Source organism: Rhinopithecus roxellana, chromosome 9, assembly GCF_007565055.1.
Source record: "Rhinopithecus roxellana isolate Shanxi Qingling chromosome 9, ASM756505v1, whole genome shotgun sequence".
NCBI lineage: Eukaryota > Metazoa > Chordata > Mammalia > Primates > Cercopithecidae > Rhinopithecus > Rhinopithecus roxellana.
Window position 1 is genome coordinate 40,725,752 of NC_044557.1, and position 20,585 is coordinate 40,746,336.

At 38.1% G+C, this 20,585-nt stretch overlaps 1 protein-coding gene across 1 annotated transcript in view; it reads right to left on the minus strand.

The window, feature by feature from the left end:
* Window positions 1-20,585, minus strand: part of CSMD1 (CUB and Sushi multiple domains 1) — a 2,044,058-nt gene that overhangs the window by 80,888 nt on the left and 1,942,585 nt on the right. The window contains exon 50 of the mRNA XM_030937494.1: window positions 13,002-13,187. Within this exon, the coding sequence (XP_030793354.1) occupies window positions 13,002-13,187 (186 nt within the window). The remainder of the gene's footprint in view (window positions 1-13,001; window positions 13,188-20,585) is intronic.

A 20,585-nucleotide genomic window follows, 5' to 3' on the forward strand; every position in this document is an offset into this window, starting at 1 on the left:
TTTTCCATTTCCTGAGATTATAAGCCCTAAATGACCTAGTGTGCATTTTAGAACCTTTAAGAAATGTGGATTCAGAAAGGCATTTCAAATGCCTAAGGTCTTCCAAAATATTTTCCTGTCTATAGCAACATGAGTTACAGCATGGCCTTAAAACACAGAGGTTAGAGTTCATTTATGGAGATTGCCTTTAAATTTAAGGTCGGTTAGCACTGATATATGCTTTGCCAAATATTAGCATTCATATTAGATGTGCAGTCTCCAATATCAAATCAAACATGTGTTCCTCTTCTAAAAATTAATCTGGCTTTAATAAACATAGCCATAGCACGGAATTCTCTTGAAAGATGGGTAGTTTCCAAGCAGGTTTCACTGAGAATCCAGAAAGTGACTCCAACCTCAGAAATGTCCTTAGACCACTGAGGGGTGAAAAGGAGTCTCCTATGGACTGGTCCAGAAGGCTCTCCTCTCTCTTACCTCTACTTCTCCTCCTCCTATTTCAGAGTGAGAAGTCAGGCTCTAGAATTTGGGGAGGATAGAAAGACTGAAATAAGAAAAGAACATTCAAATTTTATATTCTGTTTATTTCCTCATTTCTAATATCTCCACCAAAATGTTAAGGCAGCCAAACACTCCCATCAAAAATATTAACTTCACCTGGCTACTATTAACTAATATATGGCTTGGAGAAGCTTTAGTTTCTCAAATGGATTTTCACTCTTATTGCATGAAAGGGAAAATCAAGGTGTAGATAGCATACACACATTGAAATATATATATGATATATACGTTATTATTTTTATTATATAAATATATAATATATATAATTTATAGAAATATAAATTATATAAATATACAATATATATGTATTTATATAAAGATAAATTATGTAAATACATATTATATTAATATATAATATTGTATGTATTTATATATATAATAATATATATATAAAATATATGTATTTATATATATAATAATATATATATATAATATTTACAAATTGGGCCAGGCATGGTGGCTCATGCCTGTAATCCCAGCACTTTGGGAGGCCAAGGCGGGCGGATCATGAGGTCAGGAGTTCGAGACCAGCCTGGTCAACATGATGAAACCTCGTTTCTACTAAAAATACAAAAATTAGCCTGGCTTGGTGGCGGGAGCCTGTAGTCCCAGCTACTCGGGAGGCTGAGGCAAAAGAATTGCTTGAACCCAGAAGACAGAGGTTAGAGCGAGCTGAGATTGTGCCACTGCACTCCAGCCTGGGTGGCAGAGTGAGACTCCAGCTCAAAATAATAATAGTAATATTATAAATTAATAGGTGATTTGAATGTTTTGTGGAAAATAATTGGTTAGAATATTTCTGAGTAATATTTTCACATAAAACATTTAAAGGAAATGCTTTGCAGCATCATGAACATTTTAAAACGTGTTGAATGCTTCTACAGAAGTTCGAGTGTCATATTTTTCCTTCCCTTTCTCTGCCTAAAATTGCGAAACATTTTTCTTCATATCAGTAAATAAATTATGAATATTTCTGTACAAGAAATAAGTAATAATTTCCTTAACCAAGATGAAAATGGCTGAGCAGAACTTAAAAGCATGAGAGAGCTCCTGACAATTTTGAACCACATGAAATTTATGTCATTCAACATTTTTGGACTTAATAAAAAGGAAATTTTACAGGGTTAAAGCAAATAATTTAAAACATTCTCAAATGAGTATTATTTTAACAGGTAAATATATATGTACTATAGAGCAAAAATATATCCCTTAAAATGCATTTTTCTTGTTTTCTTTTCAGCATTATATTAATATAGAACAATCAAATTCTTCTATTTTACATGTATTACTTGTTCTCTGATTCCAAACATAAAGAATCCCAGGTAATATCATAAATATGCTTGAAAAGGTGCTAACATGAATAAACACACCTTGAAAAGCTTTTTCTAGCAACATTTAAATTTTTTCTAGGCATAATATTATACATAGCATCAGGTTATTTCTTTTTCTTTTGAAATGTCAATGTAAGTGTTGGCTGTGTAGAAATATTATTTTTGGTTGTTACATGCTTGTACCATTTCAAAGAAAATAGCACCGTATCTTTCTGTAGAGATATGTATTTTAAAAACTCATATATTGATAGAAATGTGTGCTAATATTCCCATCTTTACTCAAGTATATGTTTAGAACTGTTATATGAAAGATGAGGATGTCAATCTACTGATATTTTATAAACCGATAAACTCGATAGTTCAACATAGCACAGCGTTTTTGCCAGCCTGTGACAGCCTGTTTCTGGCAGCCATCAAATGGTGGTAAACCCCATCTAGCCGGCAGCCTGTGGGTATAAAGTGCTTTAAAGCAGTATAGTACAATCACGCAAATGTTATGTTCATTTCTAAAATGTATTTTGACATCACGAACTTCTCAGTTTCAGAATATGTTAGTGATTATTGTCCACCCTTCATCTCTGTGAAACATCAGCTCTGGAAGGCACAGAGGCCTTAACAACTTTGTGCATGCTCCCACGCCACTGGGAATCCAAGCCTCCCTCATCACCATGCAATGGTTTCCAGCACCTGCCAACCCTGTTCCCAGGCCACCCAGGCAGGAGGGTGATGGGGACAATTCTCCACAGGTCTCTTGTACATCTCGTTAGCTAATGTACCAAACTGACCTTTCGGCCTGAATTCTTTCTTCCAAATATGTAGCAAACAGCCTTGGAAGAGAGAGGTGGATATGTACCTCCTCTCTAGCACAGAGACTCTTGCATCTCTGTATTGTATAGTACATGTAGTACATATAAACCTATATGTACATGTAGTACATATAGTACATAGAAACCCACAGTACTAAGTCATATCTAGCACTAGGTCATATCTAACACTAGGTTTATATGACCTATAAGTAACCCAATGTAGAGAAACTGAGGTTATGTCTATGAGTACCAGGCACTGTTTTAATCATCTCACATCAGTGAAATCTTTGCGCTCTTATAACAAACCTATGAAGTGCTGCTATGATGCGCAGAGTATAGTCGGGAGCTTGAGTACCTTTCCCAAGGTTGCTCGGTTGGGCCATGATGGAGTCAGCACTGAAGATGGTCCTTTTATGCCCATCCACAAGGTTACCCACGTGGAACTAGCATAAAGTGTCTGTGCTGCTTTCAGCTGTGCTTTGACAGGGGATTCCCATAAGCGGGTATACAAAGCCAAAGAAAGGTCCCATCCCCACCTAATCTAAATGCATCATCATTGTGTGCAGATGATAAATACACTTAGAAAATTCCTATCAGGTGACAAAAGGAAAAGTCTCTGTGCTAGAGAGGAGGTACATATCCGCCTCTCTCTCCCAAGGTTGTTTGCTACATGCTTGGAAGAAAGAGTTCAGGCTGAAAGGTCAGTTTGGTATGTTAGCTAACGAGAGTACAAGAGAACTGTGGAGAATTGTCCCCATCACCCTCCTGCCTGGGTGGCCTGGGAACAGAGTTAGCAGGTCCTGGAAACCATATAGTACATATAGTACTATAGGTTTATATGTACTATATGTACTATATATAGTATTTGTACTAGCAACATTTAAATGTACATATACACAAATGTATATATAGTACATTTATATGTACTATAGTACAGTGCATATAGTACATTTATATGTACTATATATAGTGCATATAGTACATTTATATATATATATGCACTATATATAGTGCATATACTACATTTATATGTACTAACCCATTTAAATTGGGTTACATATAGTACATATAAACCTACAGTACTAGGTCACTATAGTGACATATATAGTATATATAGTGATATATATAGATTATATAGTACCACAGGTCCCTATAGTGATAGGTTTAAATGACCTATAAATACTAGATATGACTAGATGTATCTAGCGATATAAACCTATCACCATCTATGAGTATCAAGCTAGTATGGCTCTGCTTTGCTTTCCCTTTTTTATAATGTATATAGATTGCATTTAATCATGTAAAGTCCTCATGGTGCCCAGCATAGAGTAGGTCCACATAAATAAATTGTTAATGACTTTGCTTCACTGACTAGTAGTGGTTTTAGCCAAAGAAACAATACCCACATATTGGGATTACAACTTAGGGTTGTTCTTTTTTTTCATGCAAAATCACACATTTATTAAACATATTATTAACTTAAAAACAACACACCAGTTTCTTTTACAGTGCTCTTCATCCAACACCTTGGACAAAACCATCAGCCCAAAGTGAATTCAAAAAACAGATTACAAGGCAAACAATGACAATAGGTATGGACAGGCACTAGCAAAAAAAAAAATGCAATTTGTTCTTTAATTAAATAATGTCATTCTCAAGTGATATAGACCAGTCATCTTGACAGAATTCCTTTTTTGTATAAATATTCATAAATAAAATATATCTACAGATTGGAAAGAGCTGCAAGCATTCTACAACAGCTTCATGTCACTCTACAGCAGCTTAATGTCTACCTTAGGGGAAAAAAAGCACTAAAATCCTCTTCCATTGAAAGTTGTTTATTTCTCTGGTGTACCACAGCTAAAAATGAGTTATGATAGCAACTCGATGGTGATTGTGTTATATTCCTTTAATCGAAAAGGAAACATTTATAATATTCTAAGTATCTTTAGCCCAAATACTATGTCATATTGGGCATTTTTTAATAACCAGACTGTACTGTCCTTCATATGTGAAGTTGACACTACTGATTTGTCAATGCCAAATGTTGGGCTAAAACATTCAATTTTTATTATTATAACATAATAATAATAAAGTATTAATTGTATTATTATAATATAATAAAATATTAATTTTTATTATTTATAATATTATTTTCTTGTTGCATCAAAAGATGATTGCATTCTACCTGTGTGACCTACCAAATTTAAGATGTGTATACATTGTTCTTTACGTTGTTCCGGAAAAGAGATTTTAATCCTGTAGTGACTTTGCTCACTTACACCAGAGAAAAACAACGCAGTTTTTCATTGGAAGGTTAGCTTAATGGCTTTGTTTCCTCCTAAATACACAGTACATGATACACATCTATTCATCATTTTGTCAAACTATTAAACCCAGTCCATTAATACCAACAGCCCTCACTTGTTTTATCATGTCACTAGCATGAATCATGTCTTCAATGATCCAAATCCAGTCTCAGTAAATAACTGAAATGAAAAAAAAAAAAAGATGGGGGGGCTCAAACATCTGCCTTGGAGATTTGTACCATTGCAAGAGGAATGCAAATGGAAACATAATTCTTTATTATAACCTTCGTCTTACTAAACCTGAGGGTGAAACGAACTAATTTTATTTACCATTTGCATTTACTATTTATCAAAGCTGAAGTATTTATCTCTTGAGATTCAGTGTACAGATCTACATATTATTGCAATTGTTAAAGAAACTTAAAAATTGTTTCATCCCAACATAGCATACAAAAGAATGAGGCTTGGGGAAATACATACTTCGACATGGTAACCAAATTTTTCTGACTAAGAGGTCAAGTTTTATGCTTACTCTGCCCGATTTCTTCCATTTAAATTAAGTGAAGAAAAGCACTCCCCAAATAAAAATTAAATTGGTTTTTCAGCCCTTGGATACTAAGACATTTTAACAAAATATTCACATCTCTTTTTTATAAACCTTAATGAACAATGGGAGAAAAATGCTTACTTGAAAGTTTCAGATGATGCTTAGAAAATGTTAATATGGATTTTCCATTTTATTATAAATGTTACGTTTATTCCCTCATGTTACTGAACATATCATAGTTGGTATCAAAAGAGTATTCACAACGCAAATGGACTTTTTGCTGTTTAATGACCATTTAATGGAACCTACGATAACTTCTTTACAATGAGAAGTAATTTTGTTAATTTTTGTCATTATAGCTTTAGAGCAATTGTACATCTAGATATGCATTTAAAAAAAAATGTGGGTATAATTGAAGCTCGCTTAAGCCCTGTCATATGTTTTACACAGGCACAAAACAGCTCTATTAATTGATACAGCATTTACCTGTGAACTGCAAGAGACACCTCATTACCGATTTTTCCAGAAGATTTTAGAGAAAGTTAGACCTTGTCCTTAAAGCCACCGGTCTATTACCTATCCTCAAGTGAATATGGTGACCCATCACCCACTTAATACTTGTCAGAATAAACCACATGCAGTGCTGAAGTGGCACCTGCTTCCTGCTTGCGTTTTCATTTTATAATGCATCAGACTTAAAAATTATGAGAGCTAATGTGTTCCTAGAAGCAATACATCCTAGAAATTAGGAAGAAAGGTTCTCTTCTCAGATTTTCTGGACCCAAATCTGGACTTGGATGCTTACTGTATCTATGACCTTCACCAAATTACTCAACTCATGCCTTCTTCTGGTTCTCCTCTATAAGATACGGTGATAATGAAATTACATACCTCACAATAATTAAGCAAATCAACCTGTGTAAAGCTATTGGAACCAAGAGTGGAAGACAGTAGTGGGTACAGGATTAGGTTTAAGCTAGTCATTACCAAGATGGTGTGTAGCCTCACATATGCACACAGGGACTCACACAGGATGTGGCTGGGGCTCCAAGTCTACCTTTTCATCATAGCTTTTTCTTTTACTTTTGGAGAAGGGAGCTCAAAATAAAGAGAGAGTTTGTGAAGTTTCTTCTAACCGCCATGGAACTCTCAGGAGGTTTTCTGCAGAGGAGTGTCCTGTTTTGATTGCTATGCTCACAAGGTCAGTCTGGCTGTTGTTTGGAGATAAGAGGGAAGCGGAGTGAGACAGCGGCAGTTTCAGGAGCTCAGGTGGTGACCTGGGTGGTACAGAAGTGAAGCCATGTGGATGGATGTGTTTCAGAGGCAGGGCTTGGTGAGGGAATGAGTGTGAGAGCAAGAAAGGAGCTGAGGGTTAAAGGAGATACCTGTATGCCTCCTCCAGTTCCTTCCACCCTACGTTGTGTAGCTGGGAATGTCCTAAGGCTCCAAATCAGGCTTCTGACCACCTTCTTCACCTCTGCTTCTTTTCATTCCCCTCCCTGGACATTTCAGAGTTAACAGGGCCCTCAAATCATGTCTCCTGACCCTCGCCCCCATGGATCATGAAACCAGGTGAATATTGAACTATCTCTACGTACAGGCTGCTGGACTGGACAGAGCCTTGAACTCCCCCTCCACCACGGTACAGTGTACCCTCAGGCAGGCTTTGGCAGCATTACACAATTGCTGCATTTTCATGATGCCCAAAGCACCTGTGTCTGATCAAATCACTTCCAGGCAGCCTTCCCCGCAGCAGCTGAAGACTTCCAACACTACCCTAGAGGTTTGTGTGATGCCCAGCCACATCTGTGTGCTCACCTATGGCAAATACTTCGATATCTCAGTTATTTTCTTTGTATTAAACCAGTAAGATAAGGAACATAATATCTTCTTCCCAGGACTGCTATTCTAATTGAGTCACGAAGCTTAGACAAATGTCTAGAGTGACTCTTCAAAGAGCCGCTCTGGGCCGGGCGTGGTGGTTGACGCCTGTAATCCCAGCACTTTGGGAGGCCAAGGCAGGCAAATCATGAGGTCAGGAGTTCGAGACCAGCCTGGCCAACATGGTGAAACCTCGTCTCTTCTAAAAATACAAAACTTAGCTGGGCGTGGTGGCAGGTGCCTGTAATCCCAGCTAGTCAGAAGGCTGAGGCAGGAGAATCGCTTGAACCCAGGAGGCAGAGGTTGCAGTGGGCCAAGATTGAGATCACACCACTGCACTCCAGTCAGGGCAACAGTGTAAGACTCCATCTCAAAAAAAAAAAAAAAAAAAAAAAAAGGGTCTCTCTGATTTTACTCCTATTTTGCCAGGCCAAGCTCTGGTCCCAGCCATCTCTTCTGTAGAAACTGGTCCTAGACAATTCCCATGTTCCTTCATCTACACCAGTTATTCCGTTCCTCTGCGGTTTGCATCTGGCCCTTTGCTTCACGCCCTGTGCATATCTTCAGGCACGAAGGGCAGGAGCTAGCACTTCCCAATCTCACGCCAGTGATTACAAGCCTGATGCCCCATTCAGAGCCCAGGCTCCAGGATGCTCAGTGAGGGGCTACGGGTGCACAAGTTCCTCCCTGTATCAACAATGTCTCTGCCTCGCTGTGCCCGTGGGACTCACCGTCTCGCATGCTCTCCTGATGGAATCCAGGGCACTTTGCTGGCTCCTGTCTTTTCGAAACTCTCTGCTTCTCCCTTCCTTGATTCCCAACCAAGGACTTAAAACCTCCATTGTGTTTCTTTTCCTCATAATTTTCACACAGTCGGCTCTTTATTTCAGGGTTATGTAATGTCAATCCCTTTTCCGGCAGATAGAAACTACTTGCATGGACATTCTAGAGACCAGCTTGCAATGCAGAGGAAAACATTTGAGTGTGTCTAGTTCCTTAACCCAGCTATGTGTGGCCTTAACACAGAAATGCGGCTCATATGGACATAAAAAGTAGTTTCTGTTTATGCCACCAAGGCATTCTGTTCTGGATGTATTCACAAACACCTCAACTTGACAGTGATAGATGGAAGGTTCTTGTTCATTTTGTCAACCTGTGAAGTAACAGGCACATGTGTGAGAAATCCTGTAAGAAATCTAAGGGTAACACATCATTGCTTAAAATAAAATTCCACTGAGATGATGTATCTGTGATACCCAAAGAGCTGAATTATTTTCAGGTAAAACAACTTTTATTTAGCTTTAAAGGTAATGAAAGTACCCATGTCAGTCAGGACATGGACCTAAATTCAAATAGGTCACTATAAATATTCACGATCAACAAGACTGATTTTGTAGAAAACTGGGAGATGTTATTTTAATTCATTTTACAAATTATTAAAATATATTAAATAAATTTGGAAAAAAGGTGTCCAATACATCATATTGTTTTAATGAAATAAAATGGATGTCAGAAGACAGTATGTTATTGGCAAAAAAGTAGACAAATGGGTCAATGGAACAGAATAGAGAGCCCAGAAATAAACCCACATAAATATAGTCAACGAATCTTGAGCAGAAGAGCAAACACAACCCAACAGAGTAAAGATAATCTTTTCAACAAATGGTGCTGGGAAAACTGAGTATCTACATTCTAAAAAACAATCCAGACACAGACCTTATGCCCTTCAGAAACATTAATTCTTTAAGTATCATACACCCACATGTAAAGTGAAAAAACATAACCTCCTGGAAGATCACACAGGAGAAAACTGTGGTGCCCTTGGGTTTGGTGATGACATTTTAGACACAAAAACAGAGCCAAGATGCATTTTAAAATGAACTGATATGTTAAACTTCATTAAAATTAGAGTCCTCAGCTCTGCAAAAGACACTATCAAGAAAATGAAAAGAACAGCCACAGACTAGGAAAAAAGAATCTGCAAAAGACATATGGGATAAAGAACTGGTATCTACACTATATAAAGAAGTATTTTAAAAAATGGAAATTAACAATCTGGTTAAAAATGGGCAAAAGGACTGAACAGACACCTCATGAAAAAAGACAAACGATGGCAACCGAGCATATGAAAAGATACTCCACATCATATCTCACCAGAGTATTGCAAATTAAAGCAATAATGAGACACTACTGCACATCTATGAGAATGGCCAAAATCCAGACACTGACAGCATCAGATGCTGGCAACAATGTGGGGCAACAGGAACTCTCACTCATTGCTGGTGCAAATGCAAAATGCTGCAGCCTTCTTTGAAGACACTCTGTTGGTTTCTTACAAAATTAAATATACTCTTACCATTCACTCTATCAATCTCAACCTTCAGTATTTACTAAAATGTGTTAAAAACTTATGTCTGTAGAAAAACCTTGCACGCAGATGTTTATAGCAGCTTTATTCATAACTGCAAAACATGGAAGCAATCCAGATGTCCTCAGTAGGTAAATGGGTAAATAAACCGTGGCACATACAGACAATGGAATATTGTTCAGTAGTAAAAAGAAATGAGAACCACAGCCATGCAAAATCATGGAGGAAACTTAAATGCATATTACTAAGTGAAAGAAGCCACTCTGAAAGGCTAGGTGCCAGATGAGTCCCACTGCATGACATTCTAGTAAAGGTAAAACTATGGAGACAAAAGATCAGTGTGTGTCAGGGGTTGGATGCAGGAAGACATGAATGGGTGGAGCACAGGAGATTTTTAGAGCAGGAAACTACTCAGTGTGAGACTATCATGGTGGATCCCTGTCATTACACATCTGTCCAAGCCCACAGACTGTGCAACACCACAAGTGAGCTCTCATGTGAATGCTGGGCTCTGGGTGATGACGGTAAGTCAATGTAGGTGCATCTGCTGTAACATGCACCCCACTCTGGTGTGAGGTGTTGATAGCTGGGGGAGCTGTGCACATGTCGGGGGTGGTGTGTTATGTGGGAAATCTCTGTGTCTTCCATTCAATTTTGCTATGAACCAAAAACTACTCTCAAGAACAACGTCTGTCAAACAAAGAAATGAAAGCTCTGAAAATAAAAATTGCATTTTATAAAGTGACCTTGTCATTTAGCAAGTCTTTCTCAGATAGCATAGAAATTTAAATTGGGTTTTCCTTTAAAACATGGCGTATGCTTGACATTTTATGCAGAACACCTAGAGAACTTAAAAAAAAAATGGTGATTGGTCTCCACTCAAGACCAGTCGACTCAGAATCCCTGAGGGTCAAAACTGGACATTAGTATTTGCTTTAAATCTCTCTAGATGATTTCAGTGCATACCCAGCACAGAACCACTGGCATTAGGAAAGGGGTATAGGATTTAGAACAAGAGGGAGTAGAATTCAAACTTCAAATCTGCAAATTAGTAGTTTTCACCTCATTTGTGTCCCAGTTTTTCAGAGTTTTTATGAGATTTGTAGATAAGCTATTTGAAATATTTGTCAGGAAATATAAACTTTAAAAATGGAGGCATCATTATGAATGACCTCCAGGCTGTGTGCAAAAGAAACATTGCCCATAAATGTCTGGGACATCGTTCTTATTAAAATCAATCCCAAACATATACATATTGCCATCTATTAAGTTCCTGTTTTGAGAGAATAAATTTGTTTAGGACTGAACTCAAAAAACATACCAATGTATCTTGCTATCCTAGCTTCCCTTATTATTAATTAATTGCAATAAAATTGTACCTTATTAAATGGAAAATAACCAAGAACTACTAATGTTGATTCAATATAACCTGACTCTCAGGAAATGCAATAAAAATGATGAAATGAAGAAAAATAAAAGCTGTTGGGAAGAACTCAAACACCTTCCATAATTGTTTATCTATTTATATCTAAGTATATAGATATAAGTAAGTTTAGCATTTTTAACATGACCAAAATACTGTATACAAAAAGAAGCCAGTGATCTGACTTTATTATTGAAGACTATGTGAATCCTTCTGCTAGTATCACTGGAGCAAAAATATCATTGTAAATAAGTCAACAAATAACAGATACTAGTGAGGCAGTGGAGAAAAGGGAATACTTGCCTGCTGCCGGTGGCAGTGTAAATTAGTTCAGCCATTGTGGAAAGCAGTTTGGTGATTTCTCAGACAACTTAAAATGGAACACTTATTCAACCCAGAAATCCCATTACTGGGTATATACCCAAAGGAATATAAATTGTTCTACTATAAAGACACATGCACATGTATGTTCATTGCAGCACTATTCACAATAGTGAAGATATGGAATCAACCCAAATGCCCATCAGTGGTAGACTGGATATAGAAAATGTGATGCATACACATCATGGAATACTATGCAGCCATAAAAATAGTGAGATTATGTACTTTACAATATGGTTGGAGCTGGAGGTCATTATTCCAAGTGAACGAATGAAGGAACAGAAAACCATATACCACATCTTCTCTCTTGTAAGTGGGAGCTAAACATTGAGTCCGCACAGACATAAACAAGACAGCAATAGACACTGGGGCCTATGGGAGGGTGGAGAGTGGGAGGAGGGTAAGGATTCAAAAACTATCTATTGGGTACTATGGTTATTACCTTGGTGAGGAAATTATCTCCACACCAAACCCCTGTGACACGTAATTTACCTATATAACAAACCTGCACATGTACCCCAGAACTTAAAATAAAGTTTTTTTTTTAAAGGAGATCATTCTATATGTACTGACATGTAAAGATATACATGATATATTAAACGAAAAAGATTATAGAACCATAAAAAGTCATTGTCTATATAGAAATGTTATATAGTTTTTAACTTAGAAAAAGTGGGAAGTTATATTATTTCCAATTTGAGACTAGTTTTAATATCCCTGCAATGAAAATTTTGCTGTAGAAATTGAGTGTGTGTGTGAGTGGAATTTTTCTTCTGGTGGGCTTTGCATTATAGACTATTATTCTGTAAGACTAGAGTTTCAGAAAGTACCCCAATTTGTTACTCTTTTAAGATTATTACTATAGACTGTAAATAGCTTCCTGGAAAACTTAACCCACTTCACAAATTAAATTAATGCTTTATTTACTGAGCATCAATGTGTTATGCAGATACACAATGATACACAAATAAATTAGGCACTGCTTTTGACTTCAAAGAACTTAAAATTAGATGGAAGATAAATAGGAAAGATTGTGTTAAATTATGTTTTAACATCTTGTGTAAAGTGTTATTGCAGGGCTTAATGTCTCAATTTCCTCTAGATTTCATCCCTCCAAACTGAAAATGGCAGCATAGAATAGGATGTGATGTGCAAATTGCATCGTGTCTATACTGTCTATATTTAGGATTCACCTAACTTGAAGAGTGCATAGCTCATTCTAAATGGCTGAAATATTTCATGTGAAATACACTGGTTTTAATATTACTATGATGAAAGAGACCAAATTCTCACAAGGTGTGGGAGAGGACCTCTGAATGTGGGAACCTGGACTTCTCCCCAAAGGATTCGGTTCCCACCTAAACCACACAGATGGGCAGATGCCCCAGAACACTTACGTTTACAAGCGGGCAGCTTCCCCTTGTTACTCCACAACCCATCTTCTTGACACACGGCCGTGGCTTGCTGGCTGGATTCAAGCTTGAAGCCCTCGTGACATTCATAGACCACTTTACTGTCCAAAGTGAACTCGTTCCCGGTAAACGAACCATTTCCCGGGGATTCTGGGATTCCACAGGACACAGCTGAAAAGAAATGAAACAAATGTAGGCTTATTCTCACAGAAATTATTTTCTAGTTATTAAAACTATGAATTGCTATTGTGATTAATTCTATTTATCATTTTTCATTTTAAATACATATAAAAATTGTGAATTACATTTCTTTCTTTTTTGGAGATGGAGTCTCACTCTGTCACCCAGGCTGGAGTGCAATGACTCACTCTCAGCTCACTGCAACCTCCGCCTCTCAGGTTAAGCGATTCTCCTGCCTCAGCATCCCGAGCAGCTGAGATTGCAGGTGCACGCCACCATGCCGGCTATTTTTGTATTTTCAGTAGAGACAGGGTTTCACTATGTTGGCCAGGCTGGTCGCCAACTCCCAAACTCAAGTGATCCGCCCGCCTTGGCTTCTCAAAGTGCTGGGATTACAGTCAGGAGCCACAGTGCCTGGCATGAATTATATTTCTAGGGCATGGGATAAGTATACACATTTTCAAAATATGAAAGATGTTAAAGGTTAATGAGAAAACAATGGAAAATGGGTTAGAATTATTTTTCTGGAAGATAAGGCTGACCACTCTCATGCAGCTTAACCGCAGTCTGACACATTTTTTCAGAGGGTGTGGCCAGGGGAGCACGGGCGTCACACACTCATCTTCATCTCATACTGGAAAGAAAGGGGAAGGGATGAAGTAGCATCTTTATCATCACGTTTATTGCAGTGTTGACTCTTTGGTGTCGAAATTCCTAAGAATCAACCGCCTCAGCTCTCAAAACTCTTCCCCTTTTATTGCTCCTCTCCCCTTCCCCAACTCATTTTCCTTAAGTCCCAGGAACTTCTGTTACAAGAAAACAGGACATAAGGAATGGATAGAGGAGGCACTCAGGGAAGATTCCCAGGGCAGACGGCAGTGTCTAGCAGAGATGTAGACCGCTTTCACGGGAAAGACCATGCAAAAAAGAGGCATGTGTGCAGAATAGGTTTTTTAAAGAACAAGATTTGGGGAGAATTCCGTGTAAACCCTTTCTTCTTCTTCTTCTTCTTTTTTTTTTTTTTTTTTTTTTTTTTTGAGACGGAGTCTTGCTCTGTCTCCCAGGCTGCAGTGCAGTGGCTGGATCTCAGCTCACTGCAAGCTCTGCCTCCCAGGTTCATGCCATTCTCCTGCCTCAGCCTCCCGAGTAGCTGGGACTATAGGCGCCCGCCACCTCGCCCGGCTAGTATTTTTGTATTTTTTAGTAGAGACGGGGTTTCACCGTGTTAGCCAGGCTGGTCTCGATCTCCTGACGTCATGATCCACCCGTCTCGGCCTCCCAAAGTGCTGGGATTACAGGCTTGAGCCACCGCGCCCGGCCAACCCTTTCTTCTTAAATTTACTATGTCTGATCCAGATGTATCTACTATGAGACAAGGAAAAAATTCTCAAATGACTATACGTGACAGTCATGAAACCAACAGTCAGGCAGGCAGAGGATGACATTTCAACGATCATGTACCCACTTCAGGAGCACCCGTAAAAGAAAAGTTCTATGGTAACTACATAAAGAGCCTTCTTTTGCTCAATCAGTATTAAAGATATTGTTCACACCATGGATTTAAATTTAGACAGTTCAAACTTTTTCCCATGTAGATTCTAACGAGAGTATCTGTGTAACAGGATACAGCTGGAAGGGCTGGATGAAGGAATTTATATAAACACCTAATTCTACATATAAAGAAAATGACTAACCTAAGGTAACACAATGGCCTAGTAAAACCTCCGGCCAGAGAGTAAATCTTATGACTCCCAACCGAGACTATTTTCTCTTTGCAAAAGCACAGGTTATCTCTGGTATTGTTGGAGTTCCTTTTGTTTTGGTTCTTTCTTTTTTATCAATATATTAAATAAATACAATGGGAAATTGCCAGAGAAGTAAAAGAAAATGTATTCCCCAATAAAATCCAAACTCCTGGAAATTTCAAGGTCTAAAATGTCTCTTGTTTAAATGGATGATCAGGTATTGCAACCAACAAAAATACATGTGGGCCAGGCACAGTCGCTCACGCCTGTAATCCCAGCGTTTTAGGAGGTCGAGGCAGAAGGATTTCTTGAGTCCAGGAGTTCTACACTAGCCTGGGCAACATGGTGAAACTCTGTCTGTACCAAAAATACAAAAATTAGGCAGGTGTGGTGGCACACACCTGTGTTGCAGCTACTCGGGAGGCTGAGGGGGATGGATCACTTAAGCCCAGGAGGCAGAGGTTGCAGTGAACTGAAATTGTGCCAGTGCACTCCAGACTGGGTGACAGAGCAAGGCCCTGTCTCAAAAACAAACAAAACACATGTGCGTGTGTGTGTACGTGTGTGTACATGCATGTGTATGTGTGTGTACACGTGTGTGTGCACACGTGTCTGTGTACGTGTGTGTATGGAATACTACAATAATCCATTTGCAGTAGAAGGAAAACGAAAACCATAGACATATAGGCATCATTTGGGGCAAAGCATTTAAAATAATAAGTAATCATCTTTGGCTCTGTGGAAGCAACAGATCCATAGGAAGACTGTTGGTATCTGGAAAATGTTCATCTTAATTTCCTGAATGCAGTAAATCCCATAGACCCATCCCTTTCTTTTCTGTGTGTATCTCACGATGTTCTAGTATCGAGCTTCCTCGTCATCTTCTCTCAGACTTCACTCTGATAATCATTTGTTCCTGATCACAAGCCTTAATTTCTCTCCCACTTGCTGGCTGGAATGTGCCCAGGATTCAGCTTCCCTAAAATTTTCATTCGGGCTGAGCACGGAATGAAATGACATTTTTCTGTCAGGTTAAATGGGAAAGATGACATTCTACAAACACAGATGAAGCCCCATCATGAAATGATTCATACTCAGGAGACCAAAGCAGAAAATCTTTATAGCCCCTTGTTACATCTGGACGCTTATTTGAGAAGTGAATCCTGCTTGTCCAGGTCTTAAGACAACCCATTTTATGTTGCCTGATCAACAACCAGGAATCTTTTTATGGTTTTGAACCACAGTGTTTAGCCCCTTAAGTGTCTTAACAAAAGGCTATGTGGTGGGTTTAAAATAACGGTTGGCAATTGGTCAAAAGTGGAATTATAACACTTCTGCTTTAATGAAGACGCAGCATAATCCTTACGGACTAAAATCAGGCTCATGGGATGAAGACAGTTTCCTGCTAAAGTCTAGTATTCATTCATCTCTCATTTATTCCCCCAATTTTGCACGATTGCTATATGACAGGCATCCATAGATCACTTGTTTTTAAAAACTGCTAATTAGCATTGCCAGTGTAAGACACTTTCACACTTTGGAGAATTTCCTTACATTTGGTATATCCAAAGAGAGTAAAATTTCTCAGTTGTTTTTTCTTTAATTGTACTAAGGTATTATTATACGTCCCAGCAGCTTAGGCAAATAATCATTTATTGATCCTGTAAAGTTATCTTTTGTTTATCAGCACAGGCCTCAAACTCAGACGTCTGAGTCAGTTCTTGTTGCGCCTCTCAATAGCAGTGTGGCTTCAGCCAAATTACTTAATGAACACTGTCTTCTTAAGCTCAGGTGATCAAGACCTATGTCAAAAAGTAATCATGAGGGTTCAATGAAATCATCCTTACAAAATGCGAGCCCTCTGTCCACACGACATAGGCATTCAATCCATGACAAATTAATATCATATGCAGAAAGTCGAATACTTATCATATTATATACAGGATATGTGTTGTATTACACGTACACACATAAAATTTTTACTTATTTATTTGCAAATAAAAATGTTAGCTGCAAGGATCAACTCTCTGTCATCTATTTATTAAAGAGAGCAAAGAGTAAGTTGGCTTACCTCACTTTCCTATCTCATGAGAGGTGTAACAGTTTGGTTTCCAAAAATAAGTAGAAGAGATGTCCAGTGTCCAGTGTTGTCTGAACCTTTAATACCATGAACCCCACATGGGATTTATTATTTGCATATTTAAGATCCTTCAAACAGTGGTTATTTTTGTTTCTGCAGGCTTAAAACGTTTCTCTGTTTTTTCTTTTTTTCTTTTTGAGACAAGGTCTCGCTGTCACCCAGGCTGGAGTGCAGTGGCACAATCTGGGTTCACTGCAGCCTCAACCTCCTGAGCTCAACCCATCCCCTTACCTCAGCCTCCCCAGTAGCTGGGGACTACAGGCCCAGGTCACCATGCCTGGCTATTTTTTGGAGAGACTGAGTCTCACTATGTTACCCAGGCTTGTCTTGAACTCCTGGGCTCAAGTCATCTTCCTGTCTCAGCCTCCCAAAGTGCTGGGATTATAGGCATGAGCCACCATGCCCGGCCAGCCTGAGGATTTCTGAGGATTTTTAAGTATTTCCAATGTAAGAAATTTTTATTAAAGTTATATATTTTTATATATATAAACTTTAAATATGTGTACACATGTGTTAGGATTTTTAAATATTTCCAAAGTAAGCATATAAGAATTTTAAAATTAAAATTATATATGTATATATAACTATAAATATATGTATACATATAAATGTTAATCAAAATTATAATATAAGAATATTCTAGATTACTATCTACATGGGTTCTACTATATAATATCAGTGCCTGCCATTTGCTTTTGTGTTTGTAATTATGGTGGGCCAAGAAATAACAGTTAATTTTTGCAGTCTGGAGAGAAAAATATCAGAGGTAGATAATGGAGAAATCATGGGCTTGCTTCAAGTGAAGAACAAGTGACTATACAGAAAGTTCCACAAATATGAGCCATATAATGATTATATGGTAAGAAATGTTGAAAAGATTGACTCATTTTACATGCGCACACACACACACTTGGTAAATACCTATGAGTATCATGTATAATTTTTCAAGTAATAATTGAATTTCATAAAAACATCATCATCCTAATGGTTATTTTCCTCAACTTGAATTGTATAAGTTAAATGTGTATTTAACTTGTAAATACAACTATGTATAAATAGCTTTATGTTTGTATAATTTAGTAAGATTATAATCAAATAATTAAATTCAAAATCAGGGTCATTAAAACACCTTAGGAAACACTAACTTAAGGGAATCATCAACTATATGTGTGTTTGCAGGTATGTGTGTGTGTATGTGTATATATATGTATACACACTTCTATCTATATGTCTGAGGAAACATATAAGTACATACGTGTAATTATATCTTATTTTATACATGATTTTACAGTTTACATAGCGTTTTCACATCATGCTTTTTTACTTATTTTTCACTACAAGCCTATTAGACACAAACCTTATTCTACGTTCTTACAGGTAAAGTTACAGATGCTAACATTTTTTATATCATTTTCCCCAAGTCTAATAGTCATTAAAAGGCTGAGGCCTCAAACTGGGTCTGCTGAATTCAGGTAGAATTTCTCATCACATTACTAAAGATGCCTGGACTATTGTAATTATGTGTTCTCAATTTTAAATCTATCAGATTAGTCTTCACTGACGTTTTCATAATTTCATTTGCATTTTAAAAATTTATAGTGGTTCCCTATTTCCCACAACACTGAACACAAACTACGTGTTTTGTCTTCAAAACTCACCAAAACCTTCCTCTACTCTCCGTAACTTCCCACCGTGTGGCCAGCAGACCCTCGCCAAGTATCCACGCCGCCCAGACAGCTTATTCTCACTTTCTTGCCTTAGTTTTCTCTGGGTTCTTCCTGTCTACCTCAAATATTCTTGTTCTGCACCTATTTAAGCCTACTCTAGAGTAGAAAATTGGCTTCAACCATTGCGTCCTATTCTCATCTGATTGGTACTGCTAATGTGTGCAACTGTTTGTAATTTAGCAAGTATTTATTTAAATAAAAGTATTGCTTCACAAAGTAATATATAACTGCACTTCCTGCAGTTGTCTGTATCAAATTACCTTGTGCACTGTCTTCTTAAAATTGCTAGTACTTTAAAAATAAATATCAATGCTGCCCAACGGATCTGTAAATTCTGAGGCCCATGAAACCAGAATATTAGACCCCTATTTGTGGGCAGACAGTCAACATATACAAATATTTTGCAATCATTACAACTTGCATTACCAACTTTCTTGATATATGAAAAAAATCACTAGTTAATTTTTCAATAAACATGATCCTTTTTGAAGCTAATTGCTGACGAATTATTGCAACATACAAGGTGCTAAGACAGGAAAAACTAAAGAGACAGTTGTAGATTTACCATGCAATAAATAACAGGCCTCTAGAAAGAATGTTTGTGTCACAGCTTCTCAAACATTAATGTGCTCCTTACCCCCAGGCCATGCTGATGGCACAGGTATCCTGATTGACTAGATCTGGGGGAGGGGAGGATTTGAAACTCTACTTTTCTAACAGGCTGTGTTGTCTCGGAGGAGCAAGGATTTAGACTATCCTAAATGCCCTAGGGAGGCTGCTAAGCCTTTTCCCACACACAGTTTACAAACACCTGCCATAGAATTCCCCTGCTGAGTGGCCCGTGTCCTAGCAGGATCCACACAAATGCTTCAAGTACCCTTCAGGGACCTCCCACCTCCTGCTCCATTCTGAAGGGTTTACTACCCCTTTGCTGCTTCTCTGAATACACTTTGTTCATCAGCCAGCCCTCTCTTTAAAAGGAAGGAGTGATGTTGCATGTTGAAATGTTTGGGGAAAGGAGGATGTGTTGGTGATTTTTTTTTTTTTTTCAGCTAACCCTGTCCTAAAGTGATAATTCTGTTCCCCGCATGTGTCTCCGCACTATTGGATGAGACCATGGGAGACGCTGCAAGTGCAAAATGAAGGTCTCCCCATCCCATCAAAGCATATTTTAGCACAACTAATCATAATAATAGCTTGTTAAGAACTAAAAAAAAAAAATAAGGAAAAATATTAAAAGTAACATAAGCAGCAGGCACCCCAGACATCGCAAAAAACAAAACAAAACAAAACAAAAAAAGTACCCTTAAAAACCAGGATAAATGTTTACCAAAAACAGGAGGGCTTCTGTCTTTAGAAGATGACCCTTGCACTCCCTTCCCTGCACAATTTTCTCTCTGCAACAACTCATGCTTTTTAAGCAACATCCTCAGGACACCCTCTCAGTTACCAGTTTTCAGGAAATGATTGTCAGATGGGCTGTATTCATGAGCCGCTATGAAGGGAAAATGCTGTGGGATAAGCTGGAGAGGAGAGAGGGGACACAGGACTCAGGGCCCAGGTGACAGGCGTACAGCTTACAGGAAGCACGTCAGGACACCCTTCAGAGTTTGAAGATGGGCAGTGACACAACTCATTTGTGACCTGATAAAACCCTCTGGCTGCCATCAGGAGATGAACTGAGAGAGGGTCCTCAGTGAGGCTGATGTAGGAAGCCCAGTAGAGCAGCCCATGAGAGAGAGTGGACTGGGAGAGGGGAAATATGTGGATGGACTTG